At 49.1% G+C, this 20,501-nt stretch overlaps 1 protein-coding gene across 15 annotated transcripts in view; it reads right to left on the bottom strand.

Annotated features, from left to right (window-relative positions):
- Positions 1 to 20,501, bottom strand: part of LOC144823590 (uncharacterized) — a 739,799-nt gene that overhangs the window by 69,615 nt on the left and 649,683 nt on the right. For 13 of the 15 annotated variants that reach the window (XM_078682228.1, XM_078682261.1, XM_078682267.1 and 10 more), the window contains 4 exons: positions 15,901 to 16,056; positions 14,463 to 14,603; positions 3,613 to 3,768; positions 2,176 to 2,316 (listed from right to left, as the gene is read on the bottom strand). In XM_078682228.1, the coding sequence (XP_078538354.1) occupies positions 2,176 to 2,316; positions 3,613 to 3,768; positions 14,463 to 14,603; positions 15,901 to 16,056 (594 nt within the window). The remainder of the gene's footprint in view (positions 1 to 2,175; positions 2,317 to 3,612; positions 3,769 to 14,462; positions 14,604 to 15,900; positions 16,057 to 20,501) is intronic. The other 2 variants (XM_078682304.1, XM_078682311.1) reach the window with 2 other exon arrangements.

Genomic DNA, 20,501 nt, shown 5'->3' with positions numbered 1-20,501 from the left:
CTGATAGTGATGGCTGAATACCAAATTCTCACCTTTTGATTATTCTTCCAGACCTCAGACTGGATCTGGAAAATCTTTAGATGTACCCAAGCGTGCCAACAGGTCGTACCAGCATCTCAGAGGCCATGTTGTCCTCGTCAGACATGAGCTGCACTGGCCTATAAAGGTGCCACCCATACACGTTTGCAGTTACTTTTTCCGTGCCAAAAGACATTGATCCAGAGATTCTCCTTGTCTCTCTTGAGGCCACTCTTTAGACTAAAGTTCGACAGTTTCAAAGGGAAAATGTCACCACCCAAATCTACAGGGCTCACACCCCGTGGGAACATCACAAACAGATGACTGTGACACACCTTCACTTGATTTGTCTGTCATGCCTGGGATTGGATCACAACTCCAAGGCCTTCAGTGATTGCACCTTGATGCAAACCAAGGCCACCCAGGACCAGGAAGCAAAGCTCTGTTGGGGAAACATCGCAAGACCCCACGCTGTGATTAGGTGAGGTCCAAAGGCAGGTCCCTGTCTAGCTCCTCAGGGTGTACCCGCTGCAGATCATCATCCTGTTCTGAGAGCACAACAAGCACTGGAGGGGCTCAGCCCCTTGTCACCACTCTCTATCCCCAGAGAAGGCGCTACGGTGTCAGTGTGTCTTCAGGTCATGCTCCTAAAGTCATTCCACTTCAGAACCGATTCGCCCCTTGTCCCATGGCAACTTGAATTTCTGTAGCCATTGGCGATGATGCAGCAGATTGAGGAATTCCATGAGACCATGCTGCGGCTTATTAGCCTGTTACCAGCTCCCTCTAATGCACCTTTCTGGCATAAGGAGCTGGGAGGCCTACCAACTGGGCTTCTGCTGGTGGGTTCACATTGGCACCAGCGGGGCACTCTGGTTGGGTTTGGGTTCCCATACCAATTTCAGTGCCGGATCCCTCTCCCATGCCACAACCCACGCAAGAAACACGATCCGCTGATGCCGGCTCCATAGATGACAGCCAACCTATAGGACTGTCTGATGCTGAGCCAGCTCCACGCTGACCTCGACTAAAGCTGCCCGCTGCTTTAACTAAGTCAGTGCCATTCCGCCAGCCTCTTGACTCTGACAAAGTGCCTTTGCCCTACAGAAGGCTTCATGTACTCCATTAATGACAATGGAAACATTAGCTTTTAAATCTTATGCAATCATTTTCTGCTTGAACTTGAAAAGATTTAACACTGTAAACGTTATTTTGTATTGGTACCTCTACCCCACCAAAGTTAAACGGATCTTTCCTAGCTCTTCTGACATCTGCTGGTATGGATGCAGCCTTCTTGGGGATTTTCCCCATATATGGTGGGACTGCCCGACTATCGCCCTTTTTGGGAGGAGATTCTAACTCATATTAAAGGAATGCTAGGTTACCCCATACTGACCTCTATCAAGGAAGTTCTTCTAGGTATCAGAGAGTCGGGGTTAAAGCATCAGACAAAAGCAGATAGCTTGATTTTAAGGGCATGTCTAGGAGTAGCCAAAACAACTGTAGCGGCAGCTTGGAAAAAGAGAGAGACTCCGGCTTTGTCATTATGGCACTCAAGGCTCTGGAGACTACTCATGATGGAAAGATTAGCAGATATCTTCATAGATGATTATAAAAGTTTTGAGTATCGGTGGGGCCCGCTGGTTTCCTTTCTCTCGAGTGGCCTCCCATCAGCGGTATGCCCACCTTCGATAAGAGCACTTCACCGTTTCCAGCTTTAGGATGGTTTCTCACCCTTACCCAAACACTTTCAGATATACGTCTAATCCCTCTTGGCCCTGCAAGACTATCTTAGGGCATGACCCTCGGTTCTGATGCAAGACCGACTACTCTTTGCCACTCAGAAAGATTATTCACCACCACCAGGGATGAAGGGGTGGGGGTAGTGGGAGGGGTCTTGTTTACAACAACGTTATGGTGGTTTTCTTTCTTTTTGTTTAGGGTTGCTTTGGTAAAAGGGTCATGACTCGAAGACAGAGAGGGAGATGGAAGGGCATCACATAAATAGAAAATGAACACTGGTTAGATGTATTTGAAAGAACGATGTCCTATATTTGCCTCATGCTCTCATCACAATGTAATTTGTTGCTTTCAAGTCATGCTGAATCAATAAAGCTTTGAAATAAAAGTTATTTTGTACATTTGCTCCACCCTTACCTTGAAGTGTTTAGGAAACAGGCTGCTGGGAGAGGAAGATCGTGTATCCACATCGCCTGATTGTTTCTTGTCTTTAGAGGAATCTCTGCTTTTGTTCATTTCCTTCCAGGTATTATTCTGGTTCTCTTGTTCTTTGAGTGGCTACAGATTGGATAGAAGTGAGACAGTGATGTTTGGGTTGGTATCATTTGAAGTGCTGGATAGTTGGCACTGCTTTCATTGGACTATGACGCCTCCTATTAAAAGTATTCAAACTTTGCAGGTTATGGTGTCAACATGCGGTTTGCCAAATATTTAAATGTGTCATTGACCCAACAAACATCTCCCAAAGGGTCGGATTTAGAGGATAGTGGATGTCTGTCTGCTGCCCTCGTCATTCTGCAGCTCTGCTTAGGTAGTGACTGAAGGCAGTGCTCCCTAGGATGAACTGTCACCGGCCTTACCAGTGAGAACAGCAATGTAATAACTCCAAACCACTGGAAATAATGGTGGACTGCCATCCAGTTTAGGGTGGAAGATTCACTGTCTCTTTCTTGAGTGCCTCATGTGTGAACCATAGCAGTCTCAGATAGAAACCACCACAAAATGTGCATGTAGAGACTCTGATTCATTAGGAATATTTTAAATGAAGGTACTTGAAATGCACCCCCTCTTTGGCCCTCATTACAAGTGCCCTGGGAAGTGGGGTTGCATTTAACCCTCAGGATAGCAAGGGGAGCAGTCCAAGGCTTACTCAGGGAGATGGTGTGGGAAGAACATCATGATCAAGACAATCAGTGTCTTTAATGGATGTACAAGGTATGCACTCTTCTGGATTGTAATGAAGCTGCCTCTGTATCTGGTACTGGATACAGTACTGGATTCAGTGTCACACTGTACCTTTAAGAAGTTAATCGTGGGTTCATGTTCAGTTCTGTCAGCAAGAGGCTGGTGGTGACTGGCTCTTGCTGCTGTGCACCTGCACTAGGGTCGTGCTGATATTGACCAGGCCCAGCTGACTCCACCTGTCTCTCCATTCCCCACTCATGTGCCTAGGCACTAGCCTTTAAGTCAGTAGAGGAGGTGTTGAGAGGGCACAGGTAGGCAGAGGCCGCATTCACTTGCACCAGGGGGATGGAGAATACATCTTGGTGAAAGGCCCTAAAAGCTCAACCCACCACTCAAACAAATGACAGTCTGTAAGGCCATTGCCATGCAACAACCTCCTATCTATTAGAGGTGTATATCTCTAGAAGGTAAAGAACTTCTAGGACTCTCAGTTCTCCAGTTCATATCCTGTGCTTTTCGAAATACAGGACCCAAACTCAATCTTTTCTGGAGGTACCAAGTCCTTTTGAATCTCTCTTCCTAAATTTCGAATGTACCCAGAATAGCTTTGCCTTCGAAATGCAGTAGTTAAAAGCTGATGGGTTTCTCTAAATTCATGATGGACTCTACCTTCACGTGGGTCAAGCTGGTGGGATAGCCTTTCCTCCACTCGTCTTTGTCAGAGCGTTTAAGGGAAACGCAAGATCGGAATTCCTTCAATATAGATCCATGCCGGCTGCTCTTTGCACCTGAAGCACATGCACTGTCTGCTTCCTTATTCAGTGACTGCAGAATGAAAGCAAGTAAAATACACTTATTTGCAAGACTGTACTTTTTTAACAGACATGCTTAATGGCCTAAATTCGGCAATAAACAACTAGGCATATAAATATCTTACGTGTCGCTAAATTACTGGTTGGAAATAGCTTCATTACAACACTGAATTAACAGAGAAGCCAGGCTAAGTCAGTCATTTAATTATTTTAATCAGTATGATAAAGCAATCATAGCGTTAACGTCTAATTTAATGGCCCTCCTGGCCCGAGACCTCGACCTCAGCGAGGGCGGCATCTAAGTACTCCGACGATGTCATCACGACGCCGGCGACGGACGCGGAGCCGCAGGCGTCGCCTATCGACGCGCAGGGGTACTGCTACTCAAAACTTTCCAGATCCAGTCTGACGCCTGGGGATATTCTAACAACAAGGGGTGGTGATGGACAGAGTTTCTGAATTAAGCAGAATACTCTCACCCAGTCAAGAGATCAGGGCTAGATCCAACACCGTTTTTTAGCTCACTGCACCATCCCAGTTCAGAACCTGGCTATATGCAAATTAGTCTGTTCCTGTCCCAGTGCATGATGGGAACAGGGCAAACCAAACTACCAAGCCAATTCTTACACTGGGAAGGAAACAAGCTTCCGGGGACCGGTTTCTGGCATTTCAGCCTTCGTCGGCCCGGCTTGCTTGAATCCTGACGGTGCAATGAGCAAGGGACTCACATCTGAGTATACCCTTCCACGCTTAGGGTGGACAAAATATTTAACAACAAGGGGTGGTGATGGACAGAGTTTCTGAATTAAGCAGAATACTCTCACCCAGTCAAGAGATCAGGGCTAGATCCAACACCGTTTTTTAGCTCACTGCACCATCCCAGTTCAGAACCTGGCTATATGCAAATTAGTCTGTTCCTGTCCCAGTGCATGATGGGAACAGGGCAAACCAAACTACCAAGCCAATTCTTACACTGGGAAGGAAACAAGCTTCCGGGGACCGGTTTCTGGCATTTCAGCCTTCGTCGGCCCGGCTTGCTTGAATCCTGATGGTGCAATGAGCAAGGGACTCACATCTGAGTATACCCTTCCACGCTTAGGGTTGACAAAATATTTAACAACAAGGGTTGGTGATGGACAGAGTTTCTGAATTAAGCAGAATACTCTCACCCAGTCAAGAGATCAGGGCTAGATCCAACACCGTTTTTTAGCTCACTGCACCATCCCAGTTCAGAACCTGGCTATATGCAAATTAGTCTGTTCCTGTCCCAGTGCATGATGGGAACAGGGCAAACCAAACTACCAAGCCAATTCTTACACTGGGAAGGAAACAAGCTTCCGGGGACCGGTTTCTGGCATTTCAGCCTTCGTCGGCCCGGCCTGCTTGAATCCTGATTGTGCAATGAGCAAGGGACTCACATCTGAGTATACCCTTCCACGCTTAGGGTGGACAAAATATTTAACAACAAGGGGTGGTGATGGACAGAGTTTCTGAATTAAGCAGAATACTCTCACCCAGTCAAGAGATCAGGGCTAGATCCAACACCGTTTTTTAGCTCACTGCACCATCCCAGTTCAGAACCTGGCTATATGCAAATTAGTCTGTTCCTGTCCCAGTGCATGATGGGAACAGGGCAAACCAAACTACCAAGCCAATTCTTACACTGGGAAGGAAACAAGCTTCCGGGGACCGGTTTCTGGCATTTCAACCTTCGTCGGCCCGGCTTGCTTGAATCCTGATGGTGCAATGAGCAAGGGACTCACATCTGAGTATACCCTTCCACGTTTAGGGTGGACAAAATATTTAACAACAAGGGGTGGTGATGGACAGAGTTTCTGAATTAAGCAGAATACTCTCACCCAGTCAAGAGATCAGGGCTAGATCCAACACCGTTTTTTAGCTCACTGCACCATCCCAGTTCAGAACCTGGCTATATGCAAATTAGTCTGTTCCTGTCCCAGTGCATGATGGGAACAGGGCAAACCAAACTACCAAGCCAATTCTTACACTGGGAAGGAAACAAGCTTCCGGGGACCGGTTTCTGGCATTTCAGCCTTCGTCGGCCCGGCTTGCTTGAATCCTGATGGTGCAATGAGCAAGGGACTCACATCTGAGTTTACCCTTCCACGCTTAGGGTGGACAAAATATTTAACAACAAGGGGTGGTGATGGACAGAGTTTCTGAATTAAGCAGAATACTCTCACCCAGTCAAGAGATCAGGGCTAGATCCAACACCGTTTTTTAGCTCACTGCACCATCCCAGTTCAGAACCTGGCTATATGCAAATTAGTCTGTTCCTCTCCCAGTGCATGATGGGAACAGGGCAAACCAAACTACCAAGCCAATTCTTACACTGGGAAGGAAACAAGCTTCCGGGGACCGGTTTCTGGCATTTCAGCCTTCGTCGGCCCGGCCTGCTTGAATCCTGATGGTGCAATGAGCAAGGGACTCACATCTGAGTATACCCTTCCACGCTTAGGGTGGACAAAATATTTAACAACAAGGGGTGGTGATGTACAGAGTTTCTGAATTAAGCAGAATACTCTCACCCAGTCAAGAGATCAGGGCTAGATCCAACACCGTTTTTTAGCTCACTGCACCATCCCAGTTCAGAACCTGGCTATATGCAAATTAGTCTGTTCCTGTCCCAGTGCATGATGGGAACAGGGCAAACCAAACTACCAAGCCAATTCTTACACTGGGAAGGAAACAAGCTTCCGGGGACCGGTTTCTGGCATTTCAGCCTTCGTCGGCCCGGCTTGCTTGAATCCTGATGGTGCAATGAGCAAGGGACTCACATCTGAGTATACCCTTCCACGCTTAGGGTGGACAAAATATTTACCAACAAGGGGTGGTGATGGACAGAGTTTCTGAATTAAGCAGAATACTCTCACCCAGTCAAGAGATCAGGGCTAGATCCAACACCGTTTTTTAGCTCACTGCACCATCCCAGTTCAGAACCTGGCTATATGCAAATTAGTCTGTTCCTGTCCCAGTGCATGATGGGAACAGGGCAAACCAAACTACCAAGCCAATTCTTACACTGGTAAGGAAACAAGCTTCCGGGGACCGGTTTCTGGCATTTCAGCCTTCGTCGGCCCGGCTTGCTTGAATCCTGATGGTGCAATGAGCAAGGGACTCACATCTGAGTATACCCTTCCACGCTTAGGGTGGACAAAATATTTAACAACAAGGGGTGGTGATGGACAGAGTTTCTGAATTAAGCAGAATACTCTCACCCGGTCAAGAGATCAGGGCTAGATCCAACACCGTTTTTTAGCTCACTGCACCATCCCAGTTCAGAACCTGGCTATATGCAAATTAGTCTGTTCCTGTCCCAGTGCATGATGGGAACAGGGCAAACCAAACTACCAAGCCAATTCTTACACTAGGAAGGAAACAAGCTTCCGGGGACCGGTTTCTGGCATTTCAGCCTTCGTCGGCCCGGCTTGCTTGAATCCTGATGGTGCAATGAGCAAGGGACTCACATCTGAGTATACCCTTCCACGCTTAGGGTGGACAAAATATTTAACAACAAGGGGTGGTGATGGACAGAGTTTCTGAATTAAGCAGAATACTCTCACCCAGCCAAGAGATCAGGGCTAGATCCAACACCGTTTTTTAGCTCACTGCACCATCCCAGTTCAGAACCTGGCTATATGCAAATTAGTCTGTTCCTGTCCCAGTGCATGATGGGAACAGGGCAAACCAAACTACCAAGCCAATTCTTACACTGGGAAGGAAACAAGCTTCCGGGGACCGGTTTCTGGCATTTCAGCCTTCGTCGGCCCGGCTTGCTTGAATCCTGATGGTGCAATGAGCAAGGGACTCACATCTGAGTATACCCTTCCACGCTTAGGGTGGACAAAATATTTAACAACAAGGGGTGGTGATGGACAGAGTTTCTGAATTAAGCAGAATACTCTCACCCAGTCAAGAGATCAGGGCTAGATCCAACACCGTTTTTTAGCTCACTGCACCATCCCAGTTCAGAACCTGGCTATATGCAAATTAGTCTGTTCCTGTCCCAGTGCATGATGGGAACAGGGCAAACCAAACTACCAAGCCAATTCTTACACTGGGAAGGAAACAAGCTTCCGGGGACCGGTTTCTGGCATTTCAGCCTTCGTCGGCCCGGCTTGCTTGAATCCTGATGGTGCAATGAGCAAGGGACTCACATCTGAGTATACCCTTCCACGCTTAGGGTGGACAAAATATTTAACAACAAGGGGTGGTGATGGACAGAGTTTCTGAATTAAGCAGAATACTCTCACCCAGTCAAGAGATCAGGGCTAGATCCAACACTGTTTTTTAGGTCACTGCATCATCCCAGTTCAGAACCTGGCTATATGCAAATTAGTCTGTTCCTGTCCCAGTGCATGATGGGAACAGGGCAAACCAAACTACCAAGCCAATTCTTACACTGGGAAGGAAACAAGCTTCCGGGGACCGGTTTCTGGCATTTCAGCCTTCGTCGGCCCGGCTTGCTTGAATCCTGATGGTGCAATGAGCAAGGGACTCACATCTGAGTATACCCTTCCACGCTTAGGGTGGACAAAATATTTAACAACAAGGGGTGGTGATGGACAGAGTTTCTGAATTAAGCAGAATACTCTCACCCAGTCAAGAGATCAGGGCTAGATCCAACACCGTTTTTTAGCTCACTGCACCATCCCAGTTCAGAACCTGGCTATATGCAAATTAGTCTGTTCCTGTCCCAGTGCATGATGGGAACAGGGCAAACCAAACTACCCAGCCAATTCTTACACTGGGAAGGAAACAAGCTTCCGGGGACCGATTTCTGGCATTTCAGCCTTTGTCGGCCCGGCATGCTTGAATCCTGATGGTGCAATGAGCAAGGGACTCACATCTGAGTATACCCTTCCACGCTTAGGGTGGACAAAATATTTAACAACAAGGGGTGGTGATGGACAGAGTTTCTGAATTAAGCAGAATACTCTCACCCAGTCAAGAGATCAGGGCTAGATCCAACACCGTTTTTTAGCTCACTGCACCAAGCCCTGATCTTTGGACTGGGTAAGAGTGGTCTGCTTAATTCAGACACTCTGTTCATCACCACCCCCTTTTCTGAATGGGGATATTCTAAGGCACAGCTTTCCAAACTTTTCATGTTGGGGACACACTTTTTGGAGATGCATCATTTTGGGACACAGTAAGGCAGTGTAGTGAGCAAGCGTAGTATAGCGAGCCCGAACCACCTAAGATGGATTGGGGGGTTCTCACTCACTCTGTCTGTCTCCCTCTCTCTCTCTAACAGTCTCCCTCTCTGTCTCCCTCGGTCTGTATCAGTCTGTCTCCCTCTGTCTGTCTACCTCCTGCTGTCTCTCTCGGTCTCTCTCGCTCCCTCTGTCACCCTCCTCCCTCTGTCACCCTCCTCCCTCTGTCACCCTCCTCCCTCTGTCACCCTCCTCCCTATGTCACCCTCCTCCCTCTGTCACTCTGACTCTCCCTCTGTCACTCTGACTCCCTATGTCACTCTGACTCCCTCTGTCACCCTCCTCCCTCTGTCACTCTGACTCCCTCTGTCACTCTGACTCCCTCTGTCACTCTGACTCCCTCTGTCTGACTGACTCCCTCTGTCTGACTGACCCCCTCTGTCTGACTGACTCCCTCTGTCACCCTCTTCCCTCTGTCACCCTCCTCCCTCTGTCACCCTAACTCCCTTTGTCACCCTGACTCCCTCTGTCACTCTGACTCCCTCTGTCACTCTGACTCCCTCTGCCTGACTCCCTCTGTATCCGTCCCTCTGTATCCGTCTGTCTCCCTCCCTCCCACTCTCTGTATCTGTCCCTCCCGCTCTCTGTAACTGTCCCTTTGTATCCGTCTGTCTCCCTCCCTCCTGCTCTCTGTATCCGCCCCTCCTGCTCTCTGTATCCGCTCCTCTGTATCCGTACCTCTGTATCCGTCTGTCTCCCTCCCTCCCGCTCTCTATATCCATCCCTCTGTATCCGTCTGTCTCCCTCCCTCCCGCTCTCTGTATCCGTCCCTCCCGCTCTCTGTATCCGTCCCTCTGTATCCGTCTGTCTCCCTCTTTCCCGCTCTCTGTATCCGTCCCTCTGTATCCGTCCCTCAGTATCCGCCTGTCTCCCTCCCGCTCTCTGTATCCGTCCCTCTGTATCCGTCTGTCTCCCTCTCTCCCGCTCTCTGTATCCATCCCGCTGTATCTGTCTCTTTGTATCCGTCCTTCCCGCTCTCTGTATCCATCCCTCTGTATCCGTCCCTCTGTATCCGTCTGTCTCCCTCCCTCCCGCTCTCTGTATCCTTCCCTCTGTATCCGTCTGTCTCCCTCTCTCCCGCTCTCTGTATCCTTCCCTCTGTATCCGTCCCTCTGAATCCGTCCCTCTATCCGTCTGTCTCCCTCCCTCCCGTTCTCTGTATCCTTCCCTTTGTATCCGTCCCTCTGTATCCGTCCCTCTGTATCCGTCAGTCTCCCTCCCTTCCACTCTCTGTATCCTTCCCTCTGTATCCGTCCCTCTGTATCCCTCCCTCACGCTCTCTGTATCCTTCCCTCTGTATCCGTCCCTCTATCTTCCTCTGTCTCCCTCCCTCCCGCTATCTCCCTCTGTCTCCTTCCTTCTGCCTGTCACCCTCTGTCACCTCAACCCAGCTTGCTGGGCACACACACTGCCACACAGAGTACTTTGCAGGTTTTTGAAAGACCATTTACTTGTTAATGGGGCTTTGTTGGGAATTGCCTGGCCCCCATAGTGCAGAGTGTCTCAGGATTCCGCGCTGCTGCTGCGGTCTCCGAGACACTTTCAAAGGAATTCCTCCTAATTAGCAGCAGTTATGTGCTAAGTGCCATTAATACTGGTGTCATCCTGCGACACACCCACCATTTGCAGGCGACACAGTACTGTGTCGGGACACACAGTTTGGAAAGCTATGTTCTAAGGTAAGGAATCTAACACTAACCTGTTTCTTTCAGATATTGTAATTACTGCCTACAGTCACTAAATTTACATCAATGCTTCTCAAAGGTGTTGCACCCTTTTCTAGTGGCATGCTTGGATCACATATGTCCTTACCTTTTAATGTGCCACTATAATATTTAGTGGCCAATGACTCATCTGACGGACTCTAGTGGATTTAGCCAATGCAATGTGCTGATACGTGGAGTGTTGCAAAGGGTAAGTTGGCCTTATTAGCTAAGGATGTAGTAAGCATATTTAGGGCAGACAAATGACCAGCCTTTCAGCATAAAACTCTGGCTGATTCCTAGTTAGCGATGGGTGCATTTTTGTAGTTCTCGCACTTATTTCAGCCATAAACCAGGACATTGAAAGGGGCCATTGTATCCCGGGTATTACGAGGCGGGTCCACAAAAAATCATGACAAAATGCGCAGCGATCCTAAGGCGATGTGCCTAGTGCGTGCTCCAGAATAAAACCCCATGCAATCTCATGCTTGGAATGTCTCAGCATGTGCCTGAACTCCTAGGGGATCCTGTCGCCCAGAAATCTTCTCATGTTCTACTGCAGAACATAAGACCAAAGAAATATCGAAGGACTCACATGACACCCTTAAAGCAGGCTGCACCTGCATCTGCACAGTGCTGGGTGAATAACCAGACATTCTGGGTGCAGGAAAGAATACAGAAATGACATCTATGTGGTGCAGACCTCAATTTAAGCTATCTTTTTCCAAAACACTAGAGTCATCATCCTGCCACACATCCTATGGTCAAAGAAGACTGGTCTTGCATCCTACATCTCAATGTGATGAGGGATGACCAGGGATATTGGAAGCCACTGAATTCTCAGCTGAACATGGCACTGGAGACTCATCGCCCTGGGCCTCAAACGCCAAAGGAATCAGTTACCATCCTCAATGCAGACGTTGAAAAGCTACAGTTTCAATGGAAGGTTAGGCTTGTCTTCCAGAGAAGCACCTCAGTAGTTAAATTTTGATCTTTCGCTTATCACAATGAAGTCCTTGTACATCTGCCGAACTCTTAATCAGACTCAAAGTCGCTACAGGGATGGTCACTCAAATGTCTGCACATGGGGACACAGTACAGCCAACAAGGTTAAGAAAAAATAGCTCTGTCGTACCAAGTATTTTATCTTAATCTTCATTTGAAACCACCCTCTGTGTCAAGTAATGACTATGGATTCAGCCCATTTTGAGGTAAGAAAGGTAGTTGGTGGTCTTTTATTGAAACAATGAAATACACTATCACAATGCATCACTTGAGGTCACAGAAAGTGAATCCGTAACTTATTTATCCCTTTAATTCCCTTATGCAAGGCTCACTACCCACAAAGTATACAGAGAATCACAATTAAGTATGTGGTAGAGGGGAGAGGATTACTGAAAGGAGTTGGGGCCAAAAGCTACGCCTTCTTTGTGTGGCAAACTTTATGGCTCTGCGCTATGCTCTTTATTATATGCATCTCAGTAGGTCCATTTGTCCATGAAGTCTGCTATTTACTGTAGACCCTATTCAGAGGATTACAACAGTCATTAGTGAATGCTCATTGTTACTCAGGCAAAGTGGGCACCAACAAATTCTCATTCTGATAGTGATGGCTGAATACCAAATTCTCACCTTTTGAATATTCTTCCAGACCTCAGACTGGATCTGGAAAATCTTTAGATGTACCCATGCGTGCCAACAGGTCGTACCAGCATCTCAGAGGCCATGTTGTCCTCGTCAGACATGAGCTGCACTGGCCTATAAAGGTGCCACCCATACACGTTCACAGTTACGTTTTCCGTGCCAAAAGACATTGATCCAGAGATACTCCTTCTCTCTCTTGAGGCCACTCTTTAGACTAAAGTTCTACAGTTTCAAAGGGAAAATTTCACCACCCAAATCTACAGGGCTCACACCCCGTGGGAACATCACAAACAGATGACTGTGACACACCTTCACTTGATTTGTCTGTCATGCCTGGGATTGGATCACAACTCCAAGGCCTTCAGTGATTGCACCTTGATGCAAACCAAGGCCACCCAGGACCAGGAAGCAAAGCTCTGTTGGGGAAACATCGCAAGACCCCACGTTGTGATTAGGTGAGGTCCAAAGGCAGGTCCCTGTCTAGCTCCTCAGGGTGTACCCGCTGCAGATCATCATCCTGTTCTGAAAGCACAAAAAGCACTGGAGGGGCTCGGACCCTTGTCACCACTCTCTATCCCCAGAGAAGGCGCTACGGTGTCAGTGTGTCTTCAGGTCATGCTCCTAAAGTCATTCCACTTCAGAACCGATTCGCCCCTTGTCCCATGGCAACTTGAATTTCTGGAGCCATTGGCGATGATGCAGCAGATTGAGGAATTCCATGAGACCATGCTGCGGCTTATTAGCCTGTTACCAGCTCCCTCTAATGCACCTTTCTGGCATAAGGAGCTGGGAGGCCTACCAACTGGGCTTCTGCTGGTGGGTTCGCATTGGCACCAGTTGGGCACTCTGGCTGTGTTTTGGGTTCCCATACCAATTTCAGTACCGGATCCCTCTCCCATGCCACAACCCACGCAAGAACACGATCCGCTGATGCCGGCGACATAGATGACAGCCAACCTATAGGACTGTCTGATGCTGAGCCAGCTCCACGCTGACCTCGACTAAAGCTGTCCGCTGCTTTAACTAAGTCAGAGCCATTCTGCCAGCCTCTTGACTCTGACAAAGTGCCTTTGCCCTACAGAAGGCTTCATGTAATCCATGAATGACAATGGAAACATTAGCTTTTAAATCTTGTGCAATCATTTTCTGCTTGAACTTGAAAAGATTTAAACGTTATTTTGTATTGGTACCTCTACCCCACCAAAGGTAAAAGGATCTTTGCTAGCTCTTCTGACGTCTGCTGGTATGGATGCAGCCTTCTTGGGGATTTTCCCCATATATGGTGGGACTGCCCGACTATCGCCCATTTTGGGAGGAGATTCTAACTCATATTAAAGGAATGCTAGGTTACCCCATACTGACCTCTATTGAGGAAGTTCTTCTAGGTATCATAGATTCGGGGTTAAAGCATCAGACAAAAGCAGATAGCTTGATTTTAAGGGCATGTCTAGGAGTAGCCAAACCAACTGTAGCGGCAGCTTGGAAAAAGAGAGAGACTTCGGCTGTGTCATTATGGCACTCAAGGCTCTGGAGACTACTCATGATGGAAAGATTAGCAGATATCTTCATAGATGATTATAAAAGTTTTGAGTATCGGTGGGGCCCGCTGGTTTCCTTTCTCTCGAGTGGCCTCCCATCAGCGGTATGCCCACCTTCGATAAGAGTACTTCACCGTTTCCAGCTTTAGGATGGTTTCTCACCCTTACCTAAACACTTTCAGATATACGTCTAATCCCTCTTGGCCCTGCAAGACTATCTTAGGGCATGAACCTCGGTTCTGATGCAAGACCGACTACTCTTTGCCACTCAGAAAGATTATTCACCACCACCAGGGATGAAGGGGTGGGGGTAGTGGGAGGGGTCTTGTTTACAACAACGTTATGGTGGTTTTCTTTCTTTTTGTTTAGGGTTGCTTTGGTAAAAGGGTCATGACTCGAAGACAGAGAGGGAGATGGAAGGGCATCACATAAATAGAAAATGAACACTGGTTAGATGCATTTGAAAGAACGATGTCCTATATTTGCTTCATGCTCTCATCACAATGTAATTTGTTGCTTTCAAGTCATGCTGAATCAATAAAGCTTTGAAATAAAAGTTATTTTGTACATTTGCTTCACCCTTACCTTGAAGTGTTTAGGAAACAGGCTGCTGGGAGAGGAAGAGTGTGTATCCACATCGCCTGATTGTTTCTTGCCTTTAGAGGAATCTCTGCTTTTGTTCATTTCCTTCCAGGTAATATTCTGGTTCTCTTGTTCTTTGAGTGGCTACAGATTGGATAGAAGTGAGACAGTGATGTTTGGGTTGGTATCATTTGAAGTGCTGGATAGTTGGCACTGCTTTCATTGGACTATGACGCCTCCTATTAAAAGTATTCAACCTTTGCAGGTTATGGTGTCAACATGCGGTTTGCCAAATATTTAAATGTGTCATTGACCCAACAAACATCTCCCAAAGGGTCTGATTTAGAGGATAGTGGATGTCTGTCTGCTGCCCTCGTCATTCTGCTGCTCTGCTTAGGTAGTGACTGAAGGCAGTGCTCCCTAGGATGAACTGTCACCGGCCTTACCAGTGAGAACAGCAATGTAATAACTCCAAACCACTGGAAATAATGGTGGACTGCCACCCAGTTTAGGGTGGAAGATGCACCGTCTCTTTCTTGAGTGCCTCTTGTGTGAACCATAGCAGTCTCAGATAGAAACCACCACAAAATGTGCATGTAGAGACTCTGATTCATTAGGAATATTTTAAATGAAGCTACTTGAAATGCACCCCCTCTTTGGCCCTCATTACAAGTGCCCTGGGAAGTGGGGTTTGCATTTAACCCTCAGGATAGCAAGGCAGAGCAGTCCAAGGCTTACTCAGGGAGATGGTGTGGGAAGAACATCATGATCAGACAATCAGTGTCTTTAATGGATGTACAAGGTATGCACTCTTCTGGATTGTAATGAAGCTGCCTCTGTATCTGGTACTGGATACAGTACTGGATTCAGTGTCACACTGTACCTTTAAGAAGTTAATCGTGGGTTCATGTTCAGTTCTGTCAGCAAGAGGCTGGTGGTGACTGGCTCTTGCTGCTGTGCACCTGCACGAGGGTCGTGCTGATATTGACCAGGCCCAGCTGACTCCACCTGTCTCTCCATTCCCCACTGATGTGCCTAGGCACTAGCCTTTAAGTCAGTAGAGGAGGTGTTGAGAGGGCAAAGGTAGGCAGAGGCCGCATTCACTTGCACCAGGGGGATGGAGAATACATCTTGGTGAAAGGCCCTAAAAGCTCAACCCGCCACTCAAACAAATGACAGTTTGTAAGGCCATTGCTATGCAACAACCTCCTATCTATTAGAAGTGTATATCTCAAGAAGGTAAAGAACTTCTAGGACTCTCAGTTCTCCAGTTCATATCCTGTGCTTTTCGAAATATAGGACCCAAACCCAATCTTTTCTGGAGGTAACAAGTCCTTTTGAATCTCTCTTCCTAAATTTCGAATGTACCCAGAATAGCTTTGCCTTCGAAATGCAGTAGTTAAAAGCTGATGGGTTTCTCTAAATTCATGATGGACTCTACCTTCACGTGGGTCAAGCTGGTGGGATAGCCTTTCCTCCACTCGTCTTTGTCAGAGCGTTTAAGGGAAACGCAAGATCGGAATTCCTTCAATATAGATCCATGCCGGCTGCTCCTTGCACCTGAAGCACATGCACTGTCTGCTTCCTTATTCAGTGACTGCAGAATGAAAGCAAGTAAAATACACTTATTTGCAAGACTGTACTTTTTTAACAGACATGCTTAATGGCCTAAATTCGGCAATAAACAACTAGGCATATAAATATCTTACGTGTCGCTAAATTACTGGTTGGAAATAGCTACCATTACAACACTGAATTAACAGAGAAGCCAGGCTAAGTCAGTCATTTAATTATTTTAATCAGTATGATAAAGCAATCATAGCGTTAACGTCTAATTTAATGGCCCTCCTGGCCCGAGACCTCGACCTCGGCGAGGGCGGCATCTAAGTACTCCGACGATGTCATCACGACGCCGGCGACGGACGCGGAGCCGCAGGCGTCGCCTATCGACGCGCAGGGGTACTGCTACTCAAAACTTTCCAGATCCAGTCTGACGCCTGGGGATATTCTAAGGCACAGCCTTCCAAACTTTTCATGTTGGGGACACACTTTTTGGAGATGCATCATTTTGGGACACAGTAAGGCAGTGTAGTGAGCAAGCGTAGTATAGCGAGCCCGAACCACCTAAGATGGATTGGGGGGGGGGGTTCTCACTCACTCTGTCTGTCTGTCTCCCTCTCTCTCTCTAACTGTCTCCCTCTCTGTCTCCCTCGGTCTGTATCAGTCTGTCTCCCTCTGTCTGTCTACCTCCTGCTGTCTCTCTCGGTCTCTCTCGCTCCCTCTGTCACCCTCCTCCCTCTGTCACCCTCCTCCCTCTGTCACCCTCCTCCCTCTGTCACCCTCCCCCCTCTGTCACCCTCCTCCTTCTGTCACTCTGACTCCCTCTGTCACTCTGACTCCCTCTGTCACCCTCCTCCCTGTCACTCTGACTCCCTCTGTCACTCTGACTCCCTCTGTCACCCTCCTCCCTCTGTCACTCTGACTCCCTCTGTCACTCTGACTCCCTCTGTCTGACTGACTCCCTCTGTCTGACTGACCCCCTCTGTCTGACTGACTCCCTCTGTCACCCTCCTCCCTCTGTCACCCTCCTCCCTCTGTCACCCTAACTCCCTCTGTCACCCTGACTCCCTCTGTCACTCTGACTCCCTCTGTCACTCTGACTCCCTCTGCCTGACTCCCTCTGTATCCGTCCCTCTGTATCTATCTGTCTCCCTCCCTCCCACTCTCTGTATCTGTCCCTCCCGCTCTCTGTAACCGTCCCTCTGTATCCGTCTGTCTCCCTCCCTCCTGCTCTCTGTTTCCGCCCCTCCCGCTCTCTGTATCCGCTCCTCTGTATCCGTACCTCTGTATCCGTCTGTCTCCCTCCCTCCCGCTCTCTATATCCATCCCTCTGTATCCGTCTGTCTCCCTCCCTCCCGCTCTCTGTATCCGTCCCTCCCGATCTCTGTATCCGTCCCTCTGTATCCGTCTGTCTCCCTATTTCCCGCTCTCTGTATCCGTCCCTCTGTATCCGTCCCTCAGTATCCGCCTGTCTCCCTCCCACTCTCTGTATCCATCCCTCTGTATCCGTCTGTCTCCTTCCCTTCCGCTCTCTGTATCCATCCCGCTGTATCTGTCTCTTTGTATCCGTCTTTCCCGCTCTCTGTATCCATCCCTCTGTATCCGTCCCTCTGTATCCGTCTGTCTCCCTCCCTCCCGCTCTCTGTATCCTTCCCTCTGTATCCGTCCCTCTGTATCCGTCTGTCTCCCTCTCTCCCGCTCTCTGTATCCGTCCCTCTGTATCCGTCCCTCTGAATCCGTCCCTCTATCCGTCTGTCTCCCTCCCTCCCGCTCTCTGTATCCTTCCCTTTGTATCCGTCCCTCTGTATCCGTCCCTCTGTATCCGTCTGTCTCCCTCCCTCCCACTCTCTGTATCCTTCCCTCTGTATCCGTCCCTCTGTATCCCTCCCTCACGCTCTCTGTATCCTTCCCTCTGTATCCGTCCCTCTATCTTCCTCTGTCTCCCTCCCTCCCGCTATCTCCCTCTGTCTCCCTCCCTCTGCCTGTCACCCTCTGTCACTTCAACCCAGCTTGCTGGGCACACACACTGCCACACAGAGTACTTTGCAGGTTTTTGAAAGACCATTTACTTGTTAATGGGGCTTTGTTGGGAATTGCCTGGCCCCCAGAGTGCAGAGTGTCTCAGGAGTCCGCGCTGCTGCTGCGGACTCCGAGACACTTTCAAAGGAATTCCTCCTAATTAGCAGCAGTTATGTGCTAAGTGCCATTAATGAACAAGTTACTTACCTTTGGTAACGATATATCTGTAAGAAACAGTAGTTAGTATGAGATTCCTTACCTTAGAATATCCCCAGGCGTCAGTCTGGATCCGGAAACTTTTGCGTAGCAGTACCCCTGCGCGTCGGTAGGCGTCGTCTGCAGGCGCCCCCTGCGGCTCCGCGTCCGTCGTCAGCGTCGTGCGCCGTGATGACGTCGCTGGAGTATATAGACGCCGCCTCCGCGCGCTGACGTCAGTTCTTTGCACACAGCTTTTCCGCGACAGAACACGCAGAGCCATGGAAGAACCAACACTGGTGCCATGCGAAACTAGGGCCCTGAAGGGGATGACCTTAACCCTATGTATCAGTTCGCAGAACGGGGAGGACGGGTGGGGTGGTAAGGAATCTAATACTAACTACTGTTTCTTACAGATATATCGTTACCGAAGGTAAGTAACTTGTTCATCTGAAAGAAACAGGTTAGTATTAGATTCCTTACCTTAGAATAGATACCCCAGCAATACCAACCCCGGTGGTGGGTCTGCGAACCAATACATCTTACACCAGAAAGTCCTGGAGGACAGAACGGCCAAAAAAGCCATCCCTCCGGACTTGACTGTCCAGGCAGTAGTGCCTTGCAAACGTGTGCAGCGAGGCCCACGTAGCCGCCTGACAAATGTCCTGCAAGGGGACTCCCCGGCCCAGGGCAGTAGTAGCCGCCGTGGCCCGAGTGGAATGGGCCCTCAGCCCAACAGGAGGCTCCTTCCGAGCCAAAGAGTAGCACGCTTTGATGCACAGGACGACCCACCGAGAGATGGTCCGTTTATGCACCGCCCTTCCCTTCTTCGCACCCACGGAGCCAACAAACAGTTGGTCATCCACCCGGAACTGGCGAGTGCGATCCATATAAAATGAAAGCGCACGTTTTGGGTCCAGACGATGGAGCCGCTCTTCATCCTTTGAAGGATGCGGAGGCGGGAAGAAGGAGGGTAAGGTGATGGACTGCCCGATGTGAAAAGCAGAGACTACTTTGGGCAGGAAAGAAGGTCTAGTTCTCAGAACCACCTTGTCTGGATGAATGGACATGAAAGGAGGTTTGACAGAAAGAGCCTGGAGCTCACTCACTCTCCTGGCAGAGGTGATGGCAACCAGGAAGGCCGTCTTTAAAGTCAGGAGACGGAGAGGACAGGAATGAAGTGGCTCAAAGGGAGCACACATCAAGAAGGTCAGAACCAGGTTCAAGTCCCACTGAGGCATCACAAACGGAACAGGTGGATACATGTGCGTGATGCCCTTCAAGAATCTTGTTACAATAGGGGACTTGAACAAAGAAGGTTGATCAGGCAGCCTTAGAAAGGCCGAAAGGGCAGAAAGGTAGCCCTTGACAGTGCCCAGAGCAGAGCCCTGCTGGGCAAGAGAGAGAAGAAAGAGGAGAACCTCGGAGAGAGGGGCAGAAAGAGGGTCCACAGCCTTTGCTGTGCACCATGCCACAAATCTTTTCCACCGGCAGGCGTATACCGACTTTGTGGAGGGACGCCTGGCTGCCACAATCACATCACAAACTTCAGGAGGCAAGTCAAATGGCCTCAACTGTCGCCGCTCAATCTCCACGCATGGAGGTGGAGACTGGACAGGTTCGGGTGGAGGACCGTCCCCTGCTGCTGCGACAGAAGGTCCTCCAGAAGGGGCAGGCAGATCGAGGGACCGACTGACATGCTGAGTAGCTCGGGATACCAGTACCTTCGAGCCCAGTCCGGAGCCACAAGGATAACTTGGGCCCGGTCGCGCCTGATCTTCTTCAGCACTCTGGGCAGAAGTGGTATAGGCGGAAAGGCGTACAATAGACCGCAACTCCACTCGCACCGAAAGGCGTCGCCGTGCGAGTGCCGTCTTGGAAACTCCAACGCGCAGAACTGATGACATTGCGCGTCCTCTTCTGTGGCGAATAGATCTAAACAAGGCTCTCCCCATTGCAGAAAGAGGCCTTTCGCCACGTCCGAGTTCAGACGCCATTCGTGATCCACCGAGCACCGACGGCTGAGTTCGTCCGCCCTGGCGTTCAGAGAACCTGCCAGGTGTTGAACCGTCAGAGTCACGCTCTGATGTTCCAGCCATTGCCAGAGACGCAGAGCCTCCTGGCAAAGGGTCCACGACCCCACTCCGCCCTGCTTGTTGCAGTACCACATGGCGGTGGTGTTGTCCGTGAACACCTGCACTACACTCCCGTTGACAAAGGGGAGGAATGCCTTCAGTGCCAGACGGATCGCCCGCAGCTCCAACAGGT

The sequence above is a fragment of the Lissotriton helveticus genome, chromosome 1_1 (assembly GCF_964261635.1).
Source record: "Lissotriton helveticus chromosome 1_1, aLisHel1.1, whole genome shotgun sequence".
Classification (NCBI taxonomy): domain Eukaryota; kingdom Metazoa; phylum Chordata; class Amphibia; order Caudata; family Salamandridae; genus Lissotriton; species Lissotriton helveticus.
Note: the sequence above shows the minus strand (reverse complement) of the source record. Positions and strands in the feature narration are given on the sequence as shown.